The sequence below is a fragment of the Symphalangus syndactylus genome, chromosome 19, assembly GCF_028878055.3.
Source record: "Symphalangus syndactylus isolate Jambi chromosome 19, NHGRI_mSymSyn1-v2.1_pri, whole genome shotgun sequence".
NCBI classification, from domain to species: domain Eukaryota; kingdom Metazoa; phylum Chordata; class Mammalia; order Primates; family Hylobatidae; genus Symphalangus; species Symphalangus syndactylus.
In genome coordinates this window covers 70,294,012-70,317,530 of record NC_072434.2, presented here as the reverse complement: position 1 = coordinate 70,317,530, position 23,519 = coordinate 70,294,012, and the positions used below count along the sequence as shown (strand labels likewise).

Genomic DNA, 23,519 nt, shown 5'->3' with positions numbered 1-23,519 from the left:
GAGGGTAAATATAACAAGTATAAAGGGGAAGGAGGTAAAAATAAATAGGCTCCTTCTTTTCTTTCCAACAGGACTTTTTGGATTCAAAGTTGTGTCCGGCCATCTTTTGTGCTAGCAATAGGAAATGTTACTCTTGATATAAATACACACTTTATTTCATGCCCCAAATGTCATTTGTTTACCTGTATTAGTTCAACTTTTAATAAAAATCAGACTGTTCTAATAATTAAAGCCAGGGAAGGAGTCTGGATACCTATGTCTTTAAATACACCGTGGGAGGCATCTCCATCCATTCATATAGTAACTGAAATCCTTAAAAAACTTTTATCCCAGGCCGGGAGCGGTGGCTCACGCTTGTAATCCCAGCACTTTGGGAGGCCGAGGTGGGTGGATCACGAGGTCAGGAGATCGAGACCACGGTGAAACCCCGTCTCTACTAAAAATACAAAAAAATTAGCCGGGCGTGGTGGCGGGCGCCTGTAGTCCCAGCTACTCAGAGAGGCTGAGGCAGGAGAATGGCGTGAACCCGGGAGGCAGAGCTTGCAGTGAGCCGAGATTGCGCCACTGCACTCCAGCCTGGGCGACAGAGCGAGACTCCGTCTCAAAAAAAAAACCAAAAAAACAAAAAACTTTTATCCCGTTCAAAAAGATTTATAGTTGCTCTCGTAGTTGCTATAATTGGCCTCATTGCTATTACTACTACTACTGTAATAGCTGTACATGAATGGCTCTACATTCATCTGTACAAACTGTTAAATTTGTCAACAAGTGGCAAAAGAATTCCACAAAATTATGGAACTCTCAAACTCATATAAATAAAAAAAACCAAATTAATGATCTCCATCAGACAGTGATTTGAATGGGAGATTATAAGTTTAAAAAGTAAAATTCAAATGCAATGTGATTGAAATACCTCTGATTTTTACATTACTCCTCATCTGTATAATGAACAGAGCATGAGTGGGAAAAAGTTAAGAGACATTTAAAAGGTCATACTGGAAATTTATCTTTGGATCTTGCAAAACTGAAGGAACAAGTATTTCAAGCCTCTCAGGCACATCTGACACTAATGCCAGGAACTGCAGTGCTTGAAGGAGCTGCAGATGGATTAGCAGCTATTAACCTGCTAAAATCGATCAAGACACTTGGAGGCTCTGTGATTTCAATAATGATTGTGCTTTTAATCTGTGTTGTCTGTCTTTATACAGCCTGCAGATGCAGAAACCGCCTCTGGAGAGAAAGCCGCTGCCAAGAACAAGCAATGATAGCTGTAGCGGTTTTGCAAACAAGGAAAGGGAGACATGTTGGTAGAAGAGCTGAGGCAGGACTGGCTTGTCTGTCATAACGTAAGAGTCTTGAAAGATGTCTGGGGTCCAGGTTCTAAAACCCCTTGTGGCCTTTGGAACACCAAGCTCTGTGCCAAAAGGTGGAAGCCTGCCCTGCCGCACCACAATCTTAAGCCTAGGGCACAGAACCCCTTGTGGCTTGGATGGAACCCAGGGCTCAGGGCATAAAACCCCTCGCAGCCTCTGGAATGTGCAGACTTGGTTCCTTGCTTCTTACTTGTAAACATGTCCTCCATTAACTCAAGCAGCAGAGCATATTCTATATGCATCAAAGGAAATGCTAAACCATCACAGCTACATTTATGTACCACTACCTTTCTACCCCACATCTTCACGCCCTCACCTGTTTACCCTCATGTCCTCACCACCTGCTTGTTTGATCACCAATAGTGTGGGCTCCCAGAGCTCAGGGCCTTCACAGCCTCCAATCTAGCACTGGCCCCCTGGACCCACTTTATGCATTTTTTTTTTTTTTTTGATACCCAGTCTCACTCTGTCACCCAGGCTGGAGTGCAGTGGTGTGATCTCTGCTCACTGCAAGCTCTGCCTCCCAGGTTCACACCATTCTCCTGCTTCAGCCTCCCAAGTAGCTGGGACTACAAGCGCCTGCCACCACGCCTGGCTAGTTTTTTCCATATTTTTAGTAGAGATGGGGTTTCACAGTGTTAGCCAGGATGGTCTCGATCTCCTGACCTCGTGATCTGCCCGCCTTGGCCTCCCAAAGTGCTGGGATTACAGGCGTGAGCCACTGTGCCTGGCCCACTTTATGCACTCTTTTCTCATTCCTTTGACCCTGCTGGACTTCGTAGCCCCAATGGCCTGGTGTTGGGCCTGATCACCCCAACAGTGTGCCACTGTGTCCAGCTCATTTTTGTATTTGTAGTAGAGATGGGGTTTCACCTTGTTGGCCAGGGTGGTTTCAAACTCCTGGCCTCAAATGAACCGCCCACCTCAGCCTCCCAAAGTGCTGGGATTACAGGCATGAGCCACTGTGCCCAGTGTTGGATCATGATGTTTAATCTTAATAGTCTTACAAGGAAAGTACTATTGTTGGCCCCATTTCCAGAGATGAAAATGAAGGCTTAGAAAAGTATCTAGTCTAAGACCACAGAGTTAGGAAATAGTGGAGCCAGGATTGAAAACCAGGCAGTCTGACTTGGAATGTCTGTTCTTAACCACTCTGTTACAAGCTACCAGGACTCAAAGAACCCAAATGCCAGTCTCTCCTTTTCAGGTCATCTCTGTAGTGTTAAATAAGGGGGAAAAAGGTCAAACCTCTCCCCTCCCCTGACAGTGATCCCATTAACTCTGGGGGAAAAAAACCAAAAAGCTAAAATAATCCTATACTATCTGATATTACTTTTCTAATTCAAGAAAACAAACTTGCTATTAACATATAGTGCAGAGAAAGCCATATAATATAAAGTACTGAGAAGCAAAAAATTTGCTTTCAGCATTACTAGGCTCATTTTGGACTAAATGAATATAGTATATCCCAGCTCAGAAATCAACAATTTCTGAAAAGTTAAAAACTTCAACACAAACAATATATATTTTATCTAATATTTTATTTACTGATCTCTCTGAAACATGCCAAAATTCATATAGCTAAGGGAACTTACCATCCTAAAATGTTGTTCAACATGACAAATTTATACAAAACATATTTCAATGTAGTGCCTTCATTTCATTCTTGAGGAATCAACATTACATTTGGGTGGTGAAATTTAGGATACAAATATAATTATCAAATAATATCATACTTCTAGTTTACTGGAAAACATAACAGTTCTGACAGTCACACCTAACACCTTGGTTAATTAAAGACAGAAAATGGGCAGGGGTGTCACAGAAGTATGCAAGGATTTGACAGTTCAACTAATCCATAGCCCTTCTGAGAAACTACAGATGGAAAATATGTAGTAAATATTTCTGTAATATGGTGGTTTCAGTACATTATAGTACAGTGATCATCATTCCATTCATGCACTCAAATAACTGCTGCTTCTGATCACAGAAAACGAGATTCAAAGTCATTGCTCAACAAGCTGATACTACAAATCCCTTATATTAAAAGGTAGTTTAAATGTGGAAATAAGGCAAAGCATACTTGTTAGTCACAATTACTTTTAGATATAATTGAGACTACACTGCTATACATAATTAGGTGCACAGTATGCATAACTGCATATTATGGTGTGGAGTTAATTCCAATTACCATATTTTATATTTATTGGTGACAACAGCATACATTTTATGCTCCAAAAGAAATACATCGATCCCACAAAATGGTTACATTTAATGCTCTTTTAAAGAAAGATGAACTAAATTTAAGAAGAATTGGTTTTTCCTAATATCTCATTTTCAAATTACTGATACAAATTTGCCAGAGAAACAATTACATGTTTTACCTAACATCAAATAATCTCCAGTTTCCAAGACAGATGCATTTCTTGTTCAATTTCCAAAAGTAAATAAAGGCTTTCTAACTGAAAACATTTGCATCCCTAGCTCTCTAAAGTAAACATTAAAAAGAAAATTACAAAAAATGACCTCTAAGCTTCTGAGTAGTCCACTTAGTTACATGAAGTACTTTCTGTCCCAACACTTTCTCTAATTCAAAAGATATTTACTTCCTAAGTACACGACAAAGTCTTCATTTCAAACCATTCACTCAGTTTCCATGGTAACATTGCGGGCTTCCTTGGCTACCATAAGTCGCATTAGTTGACTGTGGAATTTCTCAATCTTCTTTACATCTTGAGCTTGGTCTGTTTTATACACCAAACACTGTCAGAAATTTTAGAAGTACACATTAACTATATAAAACTAGATATTGACAATGTAGAAAACATACAATTGAGTAAAATTTTGAGAGTTTTTCCTACCACTGTTTTGCTCTATTCTCCTTGGAGGGTCGTACTAGGGAAATTGCACTCAAGTTTCCAAGCCTCCAGCAATTCCACGTCTTAAAGTACAGTAATTTAAATGCCACTGCTGTGGACAAAAAACTAAATGAAGTCTATTATAAGCTTCTGAAAAATGTTAAATGTTAAATCCTGCTATGGTCTGATGAGAAGAACTCAAGGCTTAGAATTAGATATTTTCTCCCTTAGAATTAGGTATTAGATTATCTCCCTACATATTTTCTCCCAGCCATAAGTAACTGAGTTATGCTGGAGAAAAAAACACAGAAATCTTAAGATCCCTTTTTCTACTGGTGAAATTGGGGGTTTGATAATAATTTTTAGAAAAAAATCTAGAATTATCTGTGTATAGCTGGTCAACACATAAACCAGATAAATCTTGATTTTCTTGGCCAGGCGTGGTGGCTTACGCCTGTAATCCCAGCACTTTGGGAGGCCGAGGCGGGTAGACCACCAGGTCAGCACTTCGAGACCAGCCTGGCCAATGTGGTCAAACCCCATCTCTACTAAAAATACAAAAATTAGCTGGGTGTGGTGGCGTGCACATGTACTCCCAGCTACTCGGGAGGCTGAGGCAGGAGAATCGCTTGAACCCAGAAGTCAGGGCTGCAGTGAGCCGAGATCATGCCACTGCACTCCAGCCTCCGCGACAAGAGTGAGACTCGGTCTCCAAAAGAAAAATAAATAAAAAAATCTTGATTTGCTGAAGATATGTATTTTTGAGACAGTGTCTCACTCTGTGGCCCAGGTTGGGGGTGTAGTGGCGTGATCTCAGCTCACTGGAAACTGTGTTCTGGGCTTAAGTGATCCTCAGCTTCGAGTAGCTGGGACTACAGGCACACACAACCACACCCAGCTAATTTTTCTATTTTTTAGTAGAGACGGGGTTTCTCCATGTTGCCCAGGCTTGAAGATATTACTTTTAAACCAAACCAAATTCTTCCTTGTTAGCAGTTAAATTCTTCATTAGATACTTAAGATCTGCTTATGGTTGGTCATAAAGCCATCTGTTGTAGAATCTTCAAAAATAGCAACTTTTAAGCTGGCAGACCTTTCCTCATTTTGTAATATAGGTCCACTTTTCTTCAGTCCATCTTAAAGGTTCACGAGTTTTAAACAGGAACTAATGATCCTATAATAAAAGTCAATAACTTAAATAACTTGAAGTTCAACCTCATCATGCCCAACTGATCTGAATTCATTCAGCCTTTTAAACAACTCACTTAAAAAAAATTTTTATCCATGCATTGTACAAATTTGTGTGGCAATCTTGTAAAAAGGCCATATTAATCTTCATCATTAAAATTTTAGCATACGTCCTATGAGAGAATGTACATACCTTCTCACTGAAGTTTCTGACAGAAAAAGATTTTAGGTCCATAGAAGACAGTATTATAAATCAATTATGGGATTAGAAAAATGATGCATACATGGGATTATAAAAAAGTCAAAGTTAACATGGATCCTTAATTATATTTAATCATTAACAGGGCAAAAAGAGCCATCAATTGGAGATAAGGCCTTTTGTATTAAAATTGGTTCTGCATTTATTCCCCCCCTCCCCTTTTTTTTTTTTTTTGAGATGGAGTCTAGCTCTATCGCCCAGGCTAGAGTGCAGTGGCACAATCTTGGCTCACTGCAACCTCCGCCTCCCGGGTTCAAGCGATTCTCCTGCCTCAGCCTCCCGAGTAGCTGAGATTACAGGCACCCACCACCACGCCCAGCTAATTTTTGTATTTTTAGTACAGACAGGGTTTCACTGTGTTGGCCAGACTGGTCTCCAACTCCTGACCTCATGATCCGCCCACCTTAGCCTCCCAAAGTGCTGGGATTACAAGCATGAGCCACTGCGCCCCACCTATTCCCCTATTTTTAAGACAGGACATAGGGGTTTTTCTTCAGCAAGTATACCCAACCACTCTGTGACAATCACAATTAAAATTTTTCTCAGTGTGGAATGTCAAGATTTAAGAAGTACTTAGTGGTCCACACCCATAATCCCAGTGGTTTGGGAGGCTAAGGCAGAAAGATGGCTTGAGTCCAGGAGTTCCAGATCAGCCTGGGCAATATAATGAGACCCTGCCTTGACAAAAAAATTTAAAGATTAGCTGAGTGTGGTGGTGCACACCTGTAGTCCCTGCTATTCAGGAGGCTGAAGCGAGAGGACCGCTTGAGCCCAGGAGGTCGAGGATGCAGTGAGCTACGATCATGCCACAGCACTGCAGCCTGAGCAATAGAGCAAGACACTGTCTCTTAAAAAAAAAAAAAGCAATCAACCAAACAACCAACAAACAAAAGAATACATTTACTCAATCTACCAAGGGTAAGCACTAATGTTAGATACTTTCATATATTTTTTTACTATCACTATGATACTTTACAGATGAGGAAATTGAGACCAGAAGGCTAAACTTTTGGTCTAAACTTTTCCAAGGCCAAAATGTTAGTAAATGACTAAGCTGGGATTCACATATATTGAATCTATGTCTAGTATACTACATCTCGAGTCACTCTTCCTTTTTCACATGTTCAGCTACTCACTACATTCAATTGGTTCTTAGAAGACATGGTAATCACTAAAAGGTCAAACTTCATGCAATCTCATAATGGAACCCTGAACACAAATGTAATATATGACCAAAGACAAAAAGGGATTTTTAAAATCACTCTATAAAATTTTTAAAAGAACTAATCTATTTTAAAAATGTTTACTGAGTGCTCTCTGGGTCAAGACATCATAGTAGGCAATGGAAATAAAACACATAAGACTATTATTGATCTATCTCTATTGTCTTGAAGGACAGTCTATTAAAAAGACAAATGTGATAAAAGAATTGTGATACAGCACAAAAAGCCAAAATGAAAAGGAAGAGATGAAGTAATCCTCAAGTTGGGTTTTGAAAGATAAGCAGCAGTCTGGCCACAGTAGGGGTGAAGGTGGGATTCAATATTGCAAAGGAGGAAACAGAATATTCAAAAGCACTGAGGCCTAACACATCACAGCACATTAAAGGAGCTCTTACGTAATATAGAAATGACAGAGATTAGAGGGGATGCAAGGGTGGAGTTTAAAGGTTTCTAAGCAAGGGAGTAACAATCAAATTTGCCTTTCAGAAATCACTCTGGGGCTGGACGTGGTGGATCACACCTGTAATCCCAGCACTTTGGGAAGCCGAGGTGGGTGGATCACTTGAGGTCAGGAGTTCAACACCAGCCTGGGCGACATGGTGAAATCTCATCTCTACTAAAAATACAAAAATTAGCTAGGTGTGGTGGTGCCCACCTGTAATCCCACCTACTTGGGAGGCTGAGGCAGGAGAATTGCTTGAACCCGGAAGGCAGAGGCTGCAGTGAGCCAAGAATGAACCATTGCACTCCAGTCTGGGTATTAGAGCCAGACTCCTTCTTTTAAAAAAAATAAAAGGCCAGGCATAGTGGCTTACGCCTGTAATCCCAACACTTTGGGAGGCCGAGGCGGGCAGATCACAAGGTCAGGAGTTCGAGACCATCCTGGCTAACACGGTGAAACCCCGTCTCTACTAAAAATACACAAAATTAGCCAGGCGTGGTGGCAGGTGCCTGTAGTCCCAGCTACTCAGGAGGCTGAGGCAGGAGAATGGCGTGAACCCAGAAGGCAGTTTGCAGTGAGCCGAGATTGCGCCACTGCACTCCAGCCTGGGCGACAGAGCGAGACTCCATCAAACAGACAAAGAAAAAGAAAAGGCCAGGCGCAGTGGCTCACCCCTGTAATCCCAGCACTTTGGGAAGCCAAGGTGGGCGGATCACGAGGTCAAGAGATGGAGACCATCCTGGTCAACATGGTGAAACCCCATCTCTTACTTAAAAAAAAAAAAAAAAAAAAAAAAAATTACTTGGGCGTAGTGGTGAGTGGCTGTAGTCCCAGCTACTCAGGAGGCTGAGGCAGGAGAATCACTTGAATCCAGGAGACGTAGGCTGCAGTGAGCAGAGATCGCCCACTGCACCCCAGCCTCGCAACAGAGCGAGACTCCGTCTAAATAGAAATCACTCTGGGCTGGGCACTGTGGCCCATGTGTGTAATCCCACCAACTTGGGAGGCTGAGTGGGAGGACTGCTTGAAGCCAGGAGTTCAAGACCAGCCTGGGCAACATAGCGATATCCTGTCTCTAAAAAAATTCTTTCAATTAAAAAAATCCCCAGATTTCTGACCACATGGAAAATAATGCAACTAAAGGTAGGAAGGTAGGAACAGAAGGAGCTAGTTTTTTTGTTTTTTTGAGCTGGAGTCTTGCTGTGTCACCCAGGCTGGAGTGCAGTGGCACGATCTCTGCTCACTGCAAGCTCCACCTCCGAGGTTCACACCATTCTCCTACCTCAGCCTCCCGAATAGCTGGGACTACAGGTGCCCGCCACCACGCCTGGCTAATTTTTTTGTATCTTTAGTAGAGATGGGGTTTCACCGTGTTAGCCAGGATGGTCTCAACCTCTTGACCTTGTGATCCGCCTGCTTGACCTTCCAAAGGGCTGGGATTACAGGCGTGAAAAGGAGCTAGTTTAAGAACAGATGATAATCTCCACTGTAGACAAGTGAATTTTGAGAGTATGTGAGATACAGATACTAGTCAGAAAGTCAGAAGAATATGAACTAAACACATATTTGCAAGTAGACATAGATAGATGCAGTATTAGACTCAACTAAATGAACTGCTCCAGAAGCTGTATGAAAAGACGATCAAGGACATAATCATAGAGAAGCAAATATATATGGGGCACATCAAAAAAAAAAAAAAAATCAGCAAAGAAGAATGAAACAACAGAAACACAGAATAGTAAGGCCAAGATAAAACAGAATCACAAGTGCCAAAATAATTATTTCTATGAAAGAGTGGGGTTCTGTATCAAAAGCAGCAAGGAGGTCAAGTAAGATATGAATAATAAGACCACTGGGTTTGAAAATAAAGGAGCTGCTGATGTGCTCTCACAAAGAGCAGTTTCATTGGAATACCATATGCAGAAAACAGATGGCAGAGGGTTAAGGAATGAATGGGATATGAGGAAGTAACAAGAATGGGCATATCAAAGACAGGAAATACAATAAAGCTTGTAACTTGTGTTCAAACACTGTCATTTAAAGGAAACTTTTACTCCCTTACATCCAGTTTGCTCTCTACATTCCTGTTGCTTAAGGTCTGAAGACAGCACTTATTAAACTTGACATAATGCATTAAGAAAGCAGGTTAAATTATTTCCTGAGGGTCTATAAAAGTAGCTGCTAGAATGGGGTTCTTCATCTTTGAATGAAATGCAAAATAAGCATCCTAATGGGTAATCTCCATAAACTCTAAGTAAATAATTTCAAACAAATAATTAACTCAAACAAATCTGAAAGTATGTAACAAATAAAAATGTATACTTACAACTAAATCATCTGTTACTTTAACACACAAGTTCCCATCAGAATGCCTATATTTGAGAACCACACGTGCCTGAAACAAAAATACATATTTAGAAACAGTGAAGACAGATGACATTTCTCATAAATAATTTAGTCTTCAGGTAGGCTGAAAAGGATCCTTTTAGAATAAATACCCCCAAACATCTAAAGGCATTTTTACTATAAACTAAACTGAAATGAGGTTAAAATAAAAAATCAGCTATTTTAGTTAATTCCTTTGCTATCATTTATTTAAGACCTTAAAAAAGTTGGATATTTTATTTGCAGCCAGTTTGAAAAGAGATGTACTGAACATTCTCAAAACACATCCACATTCAGGGAATGTCTGTGAGACTTATAAGGTGGCATTTCTTGCCAATAAGAATATACACCAACACACCTAGCCACAGAGGAATGACAGGAAGAGGAGGAAAAACATTTAGCAGAAATGGCTAGTTAAAAAGTCCAAATCCATTCATTAGCAAACAGTGCTGCAGGTCAGTGCAATTCACACTTTCCATTTTTCTACAGATTTTTTTTTTTTTTGAGAAGGAGTCTCGCTCTTTCACCCAGGCTGGAGTGCAGTGGCGCGATCTCAGCTCACTGCAGTCTCCGTCCCCCGGGGTTCACGCCATTCTCCTGCCTCAGCCTCCCGCGTAGCTGGGACTACAGGCGCCCGCCACCTCGCCCGGCTAATTTTTTTGTATTTTTCAGTAGAGATGGGGTTTCACCGTGTTAGCCAGGATGGTCTCGATCTCCTGACCTCGTGATCCGCCCGCCTCGGCCTCCCAAAGTGCTGGGATTACAGGCGTGAGCCACCGCGCCCGGCATTTTCTACAGATCTTAGCAAGCAGATTCAGACTAATATATTCAGCAAAATCAGGTCTTTATCATTACGGCAGAACATAATGCATTATTACAAAAAAGCAGAATTCTGCCTTGAAAAGAAGTCTCCACCAACAACTTTTCCAAAAACCAGAATAACTCCTATACTGAAGTTCCATGTTACACAATACTTTATGTTCAATATTCTACAGATTGCCAAGGCATTTAGATATTAGCATGTTCCTATAAGACATCTCCCAAGAACACTTCCATGAACATTATTTTTTTTCTTTCAGTGATGGATTCAAGCACAGTGTATCGCAGTTTTTCCCTAACCAGTATCAGTAACTCTTGTTCAGCTAGCTGTTTTAAAAACTGCTAAGTATTGGCCGAGTGCGGTGGCTCATGCCTGTAACCCCAGCACTTTGGGAGGCCAAGGCAGGTGGATCATAAAGTCAGGAGATTGAGACCATCCTGGCTAATACGGTGAAACCCCATCTCTACTAAAAAATACAAAAAATTAGCCGGGCGTGGTGGTGAGTGGCTGCAGTCCCAGCTAATCAGGTGGCTGAGGCAGGAGAATGGTGTGAACCTGGGAGGTGGAGCTTGCAGTGATCGCACTATTGCACTCTAGCCTGGGGACAGAGCCAGACTCCATCTCAAAAAAATAAAATAAAAATAAAACAAAATAAAATAAAAACTGCTAATTATCTACAAGCCAACAGAAACATAATTTTAAAATGGTTACAATCTAGCACCAGAGGCCTCAAGACAATTCTGGAAACTAAATAAAGAGGGCTAATGGAACTGCAACCGACAGCTTTCCCCATTATGGTCTTTGCATTCCTGAGATTGAAAAAAAAAAGTTACATGACTATATGCGATTTGTCTGAGTGAAGAAGGAAAGGGAACTCATCAAGCATTTAAGCAGGTACAAATAGTAATAACTAGGTTAATTATCTTTAGAATACCTGATTCTATTTATTGATCTAGTAAATTCAGTTTTACATATTTTAAAAATTCAGTTCTCTAGAAATGAAACACTTAAAATATACTAAGCATGACAACTATGTGAAGTTTTAACTCTCGGTTAAAGGAACACTCACTGGTTTCATTTAGGAGGAATGAGAGTTAAAAGGCCAATCATGGCTGGGCGCAGTGGCTCATGCCTGTAATCCCAGCACTTTGGGAGGGCAAGAGTTCACTCACGAGGTCAGGAGTTCAAGACCAGTCTGGCCAAGATGGTGAAACCCTGTCTCTACTAAAAATACAAAAATTAGCTGGGCATGGTGGCGGGTGCCTGTAATCCCAGCTGCTCGGGAGGCTGAGGCAGGAGAATCGCTTGAACCTGGGAGGTGGAGGTTGCAGTGAGCTGAGATCGCACCACTGCACTCCAGCCTGGACAACAAAAGCAAAACTCTGTCTCAAACAAAAAAAAAAAAAAAAAAGAAAAAAGAAAAGAAAAGAAAAAAGGCCAATCATACTTATAAAGGGGTCCATTTGGTAATTTAGAGGGTGCCGAGTCACCATGTCAGATGCCATAAAGAAAGAAAAATCAAGGTTCTTTACCAAAAATAACCAAAACACAAGGACAAAATGAATTAAGTCCTATAAAGGGATATACAGATAAAATGCTAAAGAGAGAAAACAAGTAATTTAGACTGGGAAAAAGGAAAGTCTAAAAAAAGGAGGTGGCGGCCGGGCGCGGTGGCTCACGCTTGTAATCCCAGCACTTTGGGAGGCCGAGGCGGGCGGATAGCGAGGTCAGGAGATCGAGACCACGGTGAAACCCCGTCTCTACTAAAAATACAAAAAATTAGCCGACCGTGGTGGCGGGCGCCTGTAGTCCCAGCTACTCGGAGAGGCTGAGGCAGGAGAATGGCGTGAACCCGGGAGGCGGAGCTTGCAGTGAGCCGAGATCGCGCCACTGCACTCCAGCCTGGGTGACATAGCGAGACTCCGTCTCAAAAAAAAAAAAAAAAAAAAAAAAAGGAGGTGGCTTTGAAAATACTGTTTTTTTTTTTAACCTTATAGAAGAAGGCAGAAGAAAGGCTAAAAACCCCATTCTGAACAAGGATACAATTCTGTAGCTTCATGAGACTAAAGCTGAAGAGCATGAAAATGGTGAGACAAAGCCAGAAAGACTGGAGATGGGTCAGACTGTGACTGGGAGTTGGGACTATATCCAGTTATCAAAGAACCAGTTTTTAGGCAGGAGATGAAGAATTCAACTTTTGTTTTTTAGACAGTTATGGCAGGAGTGTTAAGGAACTAAAAAGGCTGACAGACCAACAAAGAGGTTATTACATAATCCAGTGGTAATGCCATCTTCAATTATAGCAATGCAAGACATAGTGGTAAAAAGATACTGGGTATGATCAACAAGTTAAATGTGTTGCGGAGAGAAGACAGAGAATTTTGGAAAACAGATTCCAGAGACCTGACAAAATTTGTTCTTTAGCCCTAGCAGAAAGAGAATGGACTTGGGGTTCAAAGATCTGGGTCCAAATTTCATGTTAATCTTTTAAGGAACTAGGCAAATCACTTAACATATCTAAAATCATTCATTTATATACTTTGATGGGTTGCTGTAATTGTTCATGTATTATGTATAAATCTGTGTAAATACACATATATATTAAACGCCTGTAACATATAAACATATGTAAAATGCCTGTCACTTAGAGGCAGAGGTTGCAGTGAGCCAAGATTGCGCCGTTGCCCTCCAGCCTGGGCAACAAGAACAAAACTCCATCTTGGAAAACAAACAAAAAAAACTGTTAAGCTCTTCCTCTACACTCATCCTCTCCCCTCTCAACATAACAGTCAAGCCAGGCGCCATGGCTTGCGTCTGTAATCCCAGCTACTTGGGAAGCTGAGGCAGGAGAATCGCCTGAGGCAAGGATTTAAGACCAACCTGGGCAACAAAACAAGACCCCCGTCTTAAAAAAAAAAAAAAAAAATGTAGGCAGGCATGGTGGCATGTCTGTAGTCTCAGCTACTCAGGAGGCTGACGTGGGAGGATCACTCGAACCCAGTTCAATGCTGCAGTGAACTGTGATTTGTGCCACTGCACTCCAGCCTGTGCCAACTGCAATTTTCTGACTGGGTAAGAGGTGAAATATTCTCTCTCTCATCTATTCTAGACATGCTTTGCTCACAGTGATGCTCTAATTATTTTCATTTTCCCTACCACTGCCATCACATTCTTACAGTACAGTCACTCTTGATGTGAATTTATATATTCTTTACTGTTTCTCAAGTATTTTAAAAAAATACAATGTTTCCATCATTTATTATTGTATCATTTTATTGTAAAAAATAGAACTAAGAATGTTTTACAGCTTGTTACTTACCTAGGTCTTTCTGTGGGTCTAATACTATTTTTAATCACAATTATCAACATTTCTTGCTGCACACTTTAAACTTATATGCACTATAAACAGTATGTGGCATTGGAGTTACAGGTTACCAGCTCACTGCATACACTTAAAACATAATTCATATTACTTAATGATCATCAACAGTTTCACACAGTAAATTCTGAGCCCCGCGCTGGGCGCAGTGGCTCACACCTGTAATCTCAACACTTTGGGAGGCCAAGGCGGGTGGATCGCGAGGTCAGGAGTTCCAGACCTGCTTGGCCAACATGGTGAAAGCCTGCCTCTATCAAAAATACGAAAAATTAGCCAGGTGTGGTGTCCGGCGCCTGCAAACCCAGCTACTCGCGAAGCTGAGGCAGGAGAATCGTTTGAACCCAGAAAGTGGAGGTTGCAGTGAGCTGAGATTGAGCCATTGCACTCTAGTCCGGGCGACAGTGCGAGATTCTGTCTCAAAAAAAATAAAAAAATTAAAAAAAAAAAAAAAAGATCCTGAGCCCCGGTTTTCCGAGATTATCTGTTTTTAATTTTCTTTCTTCTCTGAGGGATACAGTCACAATACACTGTATCTATAATACCAGCTCCTTAAGGGTTGAACAGAATCTCATTCACCTTTGTGTCTCCCACAGAACCTAATTTAACTTGGGGTCGGTAACACGAGAGTGGGAAATGAATGGAGCACAAGAGATGACTGAATTAGAACAGACAGAAAACAAAAGAAGCATCATACATAACCAGGTATGAGATTTCCAGTATAAAACCCCTTCAATATGCTGAGTTCTAAAAAGAAGCAGAACTTTTAATTAACAGGAAGATGCTTCAAATAACTCTTAGACATGACAATAATGTCACGCCTCTGAGCCCAGGCCAAGCCATCGCAATCCCCTGTGACTTGCACGTATACACCCACATGGCCTGAAGATTCACAAAAGAAGTAAAAATAGCCTTAACTGATGACATTCCACCATTGTGATTTGTTCCTGCCCCACCCTAACTGATCAATGTACTTTGTAATCTCCCCGACCCTTAAGAAGGTACTTTGTAATCTCCCCCACCCTTAAGAAGGTTCTTTGTAATTCTCCCTACCCTTGAGAATGTACTTTGAGAGATCCACCTCCTGCCCCCACAAAACATTGCTCCTAACTCCACCGCCTATCCCAAAACCTGTAAGAACTAATGATAATCCACCACCCTTTGCTGACTCTTTTTGGACTCAGCCCACCTGCACCCAGGTGATTAAAAGCTTTATTGCTCACACAAAGCCTGTTTGGTGATCTCTTCACACGGACGCGCATGAAAAATAAAATAAGCAAAACCTCAAGAGGCGAAAAGTAAGACCCGAATGCTAAACTCCCATCACTTGGACTCCTTTGCTTTTTAATAATGAGCTAACCTCTGACATCTACCTCCATTATAATTTTTGTGGGGGCTAAGAATGTATTTCAGAGGTCCATGAATCCCTTAAAATTGTCTGCAAACATTTACTTATACGTGCATTTTTCTGAGGAAAGGTGCAAATATTATTCTTATGTTCTCAAAGCCTGTGACTCCCAAAATACTAAGAACCAATATTCTGGGGGGTACAGATGCTTCCAAATTGTAATCTTTCAAGAATGTCTGAGCGGCAGTAGAAAAACATCATCAGTTTTATATACATGAGGTACCCTTACCGCCTAGGCGGTACAGCAAAAGTGAACAAAGACAAAGGACAGGAAGCTGCAGGGGGAGGAGCCCTGGCTTCAGGGACTGGTAAAACATCCGAAGCCATAAGGGAAGTTGAGGGACTGGGGCGGGAAGATCGATTGCAGAATGTTTAGGGCTGAGGTGAACCTGGCTGTTGCCAGCTTGAGGGCCTCACTGGGCCGCTAGATCAGGGACGAAGGGGACGAGACAGCGGAACATTAACTTGGCAGCGTCCATTTGTGTTCATTCTCAGCACCTCCTGGGAGCGCTGGGGAAGCTCCAGGGGCCGAGTGGATGGCGGGAAGACATCCTGGGCCGGGGCCCAAAGCAGCGGCCCCGCCAGCCATTTACCTTCATAGGGTCAGCGAGGTAAAGCTTCTCGGCAGCGCGGCTGAACTCCTCCCAGGTCTGGTACTGCGGCATCGTGGCCTAGAGTGGAAAAGTAAAGAGAAGCAAGGCCGCACAACCCTGCCCAACAAACTACCTATCTCCGGGAGTCGCCAACCGACGCGAGTCTCAGCAGCCCCAAGATGGCGGCGCATCCTCGCAACAACGTCTCGCTCCATTGGACAGCCCCGTCCAAGCTCGTCCAATGGGCAGGAGGGATATTGTCAGGGAGTGGGCGGAGCCCAGGGCGTGTGGCTCGAGAGCTGAGCGAGACAAGTGGAAGGTACGGCAACCAATGCCGACTGCCACAGCGCCCCCTGTAGGGCTGAATGAGTGGCGTCCGTCCCGTGGCCCCCAGGGCTGAACCGCAGCGGCCTTCAACAAAGATTAAGCGGCTCTGCGATAGGCCGCTGCAGATACGAGGAAGGAGGCGACAGGCCCCAGCTGTCACACAGCTTGGTGAAGAAGCCAGGAGACATAAACACAAGAGTGCAACGGAAAACTTTATATGATAAACATTTATGTCGGGTTAGTGGAGCGCGAAGGAAGAACGATCACTTGTGGGTGGGGGGACGCTCACAGAAGCGGTGCAAGCTCAACAGGTAGGCAAGGAAGGGCAGAACACGTAGGCCCATTTTAGATCGGCAGTGTATGTCAGATGACTGGTGTTTAGGAGATGAGGAAGAAGCCATATTATTACTTATGCAAGGATAAGAAGGAGGATCGCTTGAGCCCAGGAGTCCGAGGCTGCAGTGAGCCATGATCGCGCTACGCACCCAGCCTGGGCTTCAGAGCAAGACGCTGGCACAAAAGTAAATAAATAAATAAAGAAGATGGCCTGAAGGGGACACCAGGTAAAGAGTATTATATTTTGAGATGGAAAGATTTTCTGCATGTTTATAACTTTTAGAGAAGAACACATAAGCTATAAAAAAATAAAAAATACAAGAGAAAGAAGAAAGCAAGGTCTCAGGGGAAATATGAAGGGGAAGACCAAAGGCCTAGATGAATAAAAACAAGTTCATTATTGCCTTTGATGGGGTGAGGAAGAAGGAAAAGTCAGGTGAGGGTATAGGTGAGCATGTAGATACGAGGGCAAGAAGGTACATTTTCTTGTCACCTAAGACAGGAGACCACCTTCGTGAATAGGAAGGGTTGTTTTGGATCTTTGAGGAAGCAAGGATGGGTTTGGATCCTTGAGAAGGTTTGGAAAAGCCATTGTGAGAAATGAGGAAGGAAGCCAACTAGAAAAAAACAGGTGGGGAGTGGTGGCGCACACCTGCAATCCCAGCACTCTGGGAGGCTAAGGTGGGCAGATCACTTGAAGTCAGGAGTTCAAGACCAGCCTGGTCAACATCGTGAAACCCCATCTCTACTAAAAATAAAAAAATTAGTTGGGCTTGGTGGTGGGTTCCTGTAATCCCAGCTACTCCACTGGGGAGGCTGAGGCAGGAGAATCTCTTGAACCCAGGAGATGGAGGATGTAGTGAGCCAAGATCGCACCACTGCACTCCAGCCTGGGCAACAGAGCGAGACTCCGTCTCAAAAACAACAACAAGAAAAAAGAAACTCAAAAGCAATATGTCAAGTAGAGTAAAAAGCTGAAACTGGAGATCATATCTGGGAATAGCCCCAGTTGGGGTCAGTCTCCAGCAACACCCAGAAGTTTGGATTTTGGACTGGAAAAGACAGATATTAGGGATTTATAGGGTACATGAGGAAGAAGAACAAAGGGTCAAGAATGTTGAAGGTACTGGCAAGAGAGTGATTGAAATGATAAGTTATGGGATCCATGCTAGATAGATGGTAATTAATTAGGTCAAAAGGGAGAAGTTAAGGAACCAGGATTAAAGGAAATCTGACTTCAATATAACAGGAAATAGAAGTTTTAGTCAGATTGGATATTGGGGTTTAACATTTTAGAGTAGCAATAGTCCCTGGTGAGGCTGGATTTATAGTTGGGTTGTCCACACAAAATCAAAGTCTTGTATGAGTAAGAAAAGGAATAAGATGAAGAAGAAGGCTATGAGCCAGGGACCCAAATCCTCAGTTAATGAGACGTGTGTGTGTGTGTGTGTGTGTGTGTGTGTGTGTGTGTGTGTGTGTGTGTTGAGGGAAGCTATAAAGAGCAATGAGCAGAGGCAGAGAGGGCAGAGTTGGGCAGAATGACCCCCAGGTGTAGGGGTTTTTCCCTAAAGATGAAAACAATGGAAGTTAAGACAATGCCAACTTTGCCTTCTGTCACAAGGAACATAAGAGATCAGTTCGCTGAATTCAATTCAGCAAAAAATAAAATATGGGTCCACCCTGGACAAACCCCAGGAGCTGGGCTACGCATTAGAGACCCAGCAGTGAATAAGACAGGCCCAGTCCCTGCCTCATAGAGCTCACAGTTATGGAAAGAATGACAGTAAAGAACAGATCTCCATTGTGAGGGTCCCCATCACTGTGAGTTCCAGCATCTCCAAGCGTAGCCCAGCCTCAGCCCCTACAGAGGCAGAGAAATCAAGATAAGGAAGAAGTTACAGGAATTGCCCTTGATTATGCAAATGTTCCCAGTCACACTAGGAAGCATTCTTTTTTTAAAAATTTAATTTTAGGTTCGGGGGTACATGTGCAGGTTTGTTACATGGGTATACTGCATACTGGTGGGTATTATGTGTCCGGAATTGGTGGGTTCTTGGTCTCACTGACTTCAAGAATGAAGCCGCAGACCCTCGTGGTGAGTATTACAGCTCTTAAGATGGCGTGTCTGGAGTTTGTTCCTTCTGATGTTCAGGTGTGTTCGGAGTTTCTTCCTTCTGGTGGGTTTGTGGTCTCGCTGGCTCAGGAGTGAAGCTGCAGACCTTCGCGGTGAGTGCTACAGCTCTTAAGGCAGCGCGTCTGGAGTTGTTCATTTCTCCCGGTGGGCTCGTGGTCTCGCTGGCTTCAGGAGTGAAGCTGTAGACCTTTGCGGTGTTACAGCTCATAAAAGCAGTGTGGACCCAAAGAGTCCACACTGAGGAGTGTTACAGCTCATAAAAGCAGTGTGGACCCAAAGAGTAAGCAGTAGCAAGATTTATTGCAAAGAGTGAAAGAACAAAGCTTCCACAGTGTGGAAAGGGACCCCAGGGGGTTGCCACTGCTGGCTCAGGCAGCCTGCTTTTATTCTCTTATCTAGCCCCACCCACATCCTGCTGATTGGTAGAGCCGAGTGGTCTGTTCTGACAGGGCGCTCATTGGTGCATTCACAATCCCTGAGCTAGACACAAAGGTTCTCCACGTCCCCACTAGATTAGCTGGATACAGAGTGTGGACACAAAGGTTCTCCAAGTCCCCTCCAGAGTAGCTAGATACAGAGTGTCAGTTGGTGTACTCAAACCCTGAGCTAGACACAGGGTGCTGATTGGTGTGTTTACAAACCTTGAGCTAGATACAGAGTGCCCATTGGTGTGTTTACAATCCCTGAGCTAGACGTAAAGGTTCTCCACGTCCCCACCAGACTCAGGAGCCCAGCTGGCTTCACCCACTGGATCCCGCACCAGGGCTGCAGGTGGAGCTGCCTGCCAGTCCCGCGCCATGCAGCGGCACTCCTCAGCTCTTGGGTGGTCGTTGGGACTGGGTGCCGTGGAGCAGGGGGCGGCACTCATCAGGGAGGCTTGGGCTGCACAGGAGCCCACGGAGGGGGTGGGAGGCTCAGGCATGGCGGGCTGCAGGTCCCGAGCCCTGCCCCGCGGGAAGGCAGCTAAGGCCCGGTGACAAATCGAGCACGGTGCCGGTGGGTTGGCACTGCTGGGGGACCCAGTACACCCTCCGCAGCTGCTGGCCCGGGTGCTAAGTCCCTCATTGTGCGGGACCAGCAGGGCCGGCCTGCTACTCCGAGTGCGGGGCTAGCCAAGCCCACGCCCACCCGGAACTCCAGCTGGCCCGCAAGCACCGCGCATGGCCCGGGTTCCTGCTCGCACCTCTTCCTCCACACCTCCCTGCAAGCTGAGGGAGCCGGCTCCAGCCTTGGCCAGCCCAGAAAGGGCTCCCACAGTGCAGCGGTGGGCTGAAAGGCTCCTCAAGTGCTGCCAAAGTGGGAGCCCAGGCAGAGGAGGTGCCGAGAGCGAGCGAGGGCTGTGAGGACTGCCAGCACGCTGTCACCTCTCAGTTAGGCTTCTAGTGTACCCATCACCCAAATAGTAAACATTGTACCCAATCGGTACCTTTTTAACCCTTTCCACCTTCCCACTCTCCCCTTTTTGGAGTCCCCAGTGTCCATTATTTCCATCTTTATGTTGATGTGTACCCGTATTCATCCATTCTCATACTGTTATAAAGAACTGCCTGAGACTAGGTAATTTATGAAGAAAAGAGGTTTAATTGAACTCACAGTTCTGCAGGCTGTACAGGAGGTATGACTGGGGAGGCCTCAGGAAACTTAACAATCATGGCAGAAGGGCCAAATCGAGTGCTTGGAAGCAAGTGCTTCTTCACATGCCAGCGAGAGAGAGAGAGAGAAGGGGGAAGTGCTGCACAATTTTAAACAACTAGATCTCGTGAGAACTCACTATTACAAGAACAGTAAGGGGGAAACTGAGAGGTGACAGCGTGCTGGCAGTCCTCACAGCCCTTGCTTGCTCTCGGCGCCTCCTCTGCCTGGGCTCCCACTTTGGTGGCACTTGAGGAGCCCTTCAGCCCACCACTGCACTGTGGGAGCCCCTTTCTGGGCTGGCCCAGGCCAGAGCCCACTCCCTCAGCTTGCAGGGAGGTGTGGAGGGAGAGGTGCAAGCGGGAACTGGGGCTGCCTGCAGCGCTTGCGGGCAGGCTGGAGTTCTGGGTGGGTGTGGGCTTGGCGTCCTCCCTCCCCACCTCAGAGCAGCTGGCCGGCCCTGCTGGCTCCGGGCAATGAGGAACTTGGCGCCCGGGCCGGTGGCTGCAGAGGGTGTGCTGGGTCCCCTAGCAGTGCCAGCCTGCCGGCGCTGCACTCGATTTCTCACCGGGCCTTAGCTGCCTTCCCACAGGGCAGGGCTTGGGACCTGCAGCCCGCCATGCCTGAGCCTCCCACCCCCTCCATGGGCTCCTGTGCGGCCCGAGCCTCCCTGATGAGCGCCACCCCCTGCGCCACGGCGCTCCGTCCCATCGACCACTCAAGGGCTGAGGAGTGCGAGCACATGGCGCGGGGCTGGCAGGCAGCTCCACCTGCAGCCCTGGTGCAGGATCCACTGGGTGAAGCCAGCTGGGCTCCTGAGTCTGGTGGAGATGTGGAGAACCTTTATGTCTAGCTCAGGGATTGTAAATACACCAATCAGCACCCTGTGTCTAGCTCAGGGTCTGTGAATGCACCAATCGACATTCTCTATCTAGCTGCCCTGGTGGGGCCTTGGAGAACCTTTATGTCTAGCTCAAGGATTGTAAATACACCAACTGGCACTCTATCTAGCTCAAGGTTTGCAGATACACCAATCAGCACCCTGTGTCTAGCTCAGGGTTTGTGAGTGCACCAATCAACACTCTGTATCTAGCTGCTCCGGTGGGGCCTTGGAGAACCTTTATGTTTAGCTCAAGGATTGTAAATACACCAATCGGCACTCTATATCTAGCTCAAGGTTTGCAAACACACCAATCAGCACCCTGTGTCTAGCTCAGGGTTTGTGAATGCACCAATCGACACTCTGTATCTAGCTGCTCTGGTGGGGCCTTGGAGAACCTTTGTGTCGATACTCTGTGTCTAACTGATCTGATGAGGACGTGGAGAACTTTTATGTCTAGCTCAGGGATGGTAAACGCACCAATCAGCGCCCTGTCAAAACAGACCACTCGGCTCTACCAATCAGCAGGACGTGGGTGGAGCCAGATAAGAGAATAAAAGCAGGCTGCCCGAGCCAGCAGCGGCAACCGGCTCGGGTCCCCTTCCACACTGTGGCAGCTTTGTTCTTTTGCTCTTTGCAATAAATCTTGCTACTGCTTACTCTTTGGCTCCACACTGCTTTTATGAGCTGTAACACTCACTGCGAAGGTCTGCAGCTTCACTCCTGAAGCCAGCGAGACCACGAGCCTACCAGAAGGAAGAAACTCCGAACACATCCGAACATCAGAAGGAACGAACAACTCCAGATGCACCACCTTAAGAGCTGTGACACTCACGGCGAGGGTCCGCGGCTTCATTCTTGAAGTCAGTGAGACCAAGAACCCACCAATTCCGGACACAAAACCACCCTCATGATCCAATCACCTCCCACCAAGTCCCTCCCCCAACACTGGGAATTAGAGTTCAACATGAGATTTGGGTGGGGACACAGAGCCAAACCACATGAGTGCCCATTGTTTAGCTCCCACTTATAAGTGAGAACATGCTGTATCTGGTTTTCTGTTTCTACGTTAGTTGACTTAGGATAATGGCCTTCAGCTCTATCCATGTTGCTACAAAGGACATGATTTCATTCTTTTTTTTTTTTTAATGGCTGCCGGATGCATCCTTTAAACTAGGTTATTCCTTTCCTGCTGTGGCTTCTGAAAGGCTACCTCTCGAGAGTGTCCTTTATAAATTGCTCACACATGCACAATGTCAGAAAAGGAAAAATTCCTTTCATTCCCAGTCAAGAAGATCAGGGCTTCTGTACCCTTTGTGGTTATCCTTTCTGCTTCATTTTCACACACATATCTTATTTGAGCTTTCAAACAACTCTGCCAGGGTGGTCCGTGAGCCTTATTAAAATTCCAAAAATCTGAAAAGCTCTGGAAAACAAAAGTATCTTGGTAACTCCATTAGTAGAAAATGACCTGACCTCAAGTAAGGTTGCTTAGTCTTTGTTTCACTTGGTGTGTTCGGTTCCAGGGTGGGGCCCAGACCCTGCTGGTGGTATTATGTAATATACCACATGTACACTGTATCACCTTTCTAGGATCCAAAAGGCTGTGAATTCCAAAATACGGGTGGCCTCAAGGATTTCGGACAAGGGATTATAGTCCTGTGCCACTCTCCTTTACAGGTGATGAAGAAACCAAACCTGAAAAATAAATGACACTAAACAGATTGGCCCCAGACTTTGCTTCGGATTGTCCAGCAAATGGCAAAAGCCCAGTGGATGTTAACCATAACTGGAAGTGACAGGATTAATTTTGATTTTTAGAAAATGTAACTAGTAGCAATACAGAAGCTAGATGGGTAGAGCAGAGCCTGGGTGCCGCATCAAAACCAAAAGCCCTTGCACTTTTCCTTACGTTCACCGCCTCCTGCGATTGTGTTCATGTTTTTGCCTCCCATCCCTGATCCTATTTCCACTGCATCTACCCTCTCACCCCAAAGTTGCTTTCATGGGTTTACCAGCTGACTATTATATTACCCACTCCAGCAGACATCTCTCAATCCTTTGTGACTAGATTATTCAGCTGTATTTGAGGCCACTGGCCACCCTCTAATCCTGAAAACTTCTCAGACCCCTTGCTTTTTTGGCTCCATTCTTTCTCCCTCCTCTCTGACTTCTGCTCTGGCTCTGTCCTGACCTCCTCTGCCTCCCCTGGTTCTTCAGGATTGGGATCCCAAGACACCAGCCTCTGGTTTTCACCCTGTCTAGTTCTTCCTGGACAATACCCT

At 44.6% G+C, this 23,519-nt stretch overlaps 1 protein-coding gene across 2 annotated transcripts; it reads right to left on the bottom strand.

Moving 5' to 3' along the window:
• Positions 1 to 2,895: 2,895 nt before the first annotated feature.
• SRP9 (signal recognition particle 9) lies at positions 2,896 to 16,150 on the bottom strand. Of its 2 annotated transcripts, none has more exons than XM_055234334.2 (3): positions 15,926 to 16,150; positions 9,670 to 9,738; positions 2,896 to 4,136 (listed from the first exon to the last, which is right to left on the bottom strand). In XM_055234334.2, the coding sequence occupies exons 1-3, from the start codon at positions 15,995 to 15,997 to the stop codon at positions 4,017 to 4,019; spliced, it is 261 nt and encodes an 86-aa protein (XP_055090309.1). In that variant the 5' UTR covers positions 15,998 to 16,150; the 3' UTR covers positions 2,896 to 4,016. The 2 variants fall into 2 exon arrangements, with proteins under 2 accessions (XP_055090309.1, XP_055090310.1); XM_055234335.2 differs by lacking the exon at positions 2,896 to 4,136 and adding an exon at positions 5,966 to 6,525 and having other exon boundaries at positions 15,926 to 16,126.
• Positions 16,151 to 23,519: the final 7,369 nt, after the last annotated feature.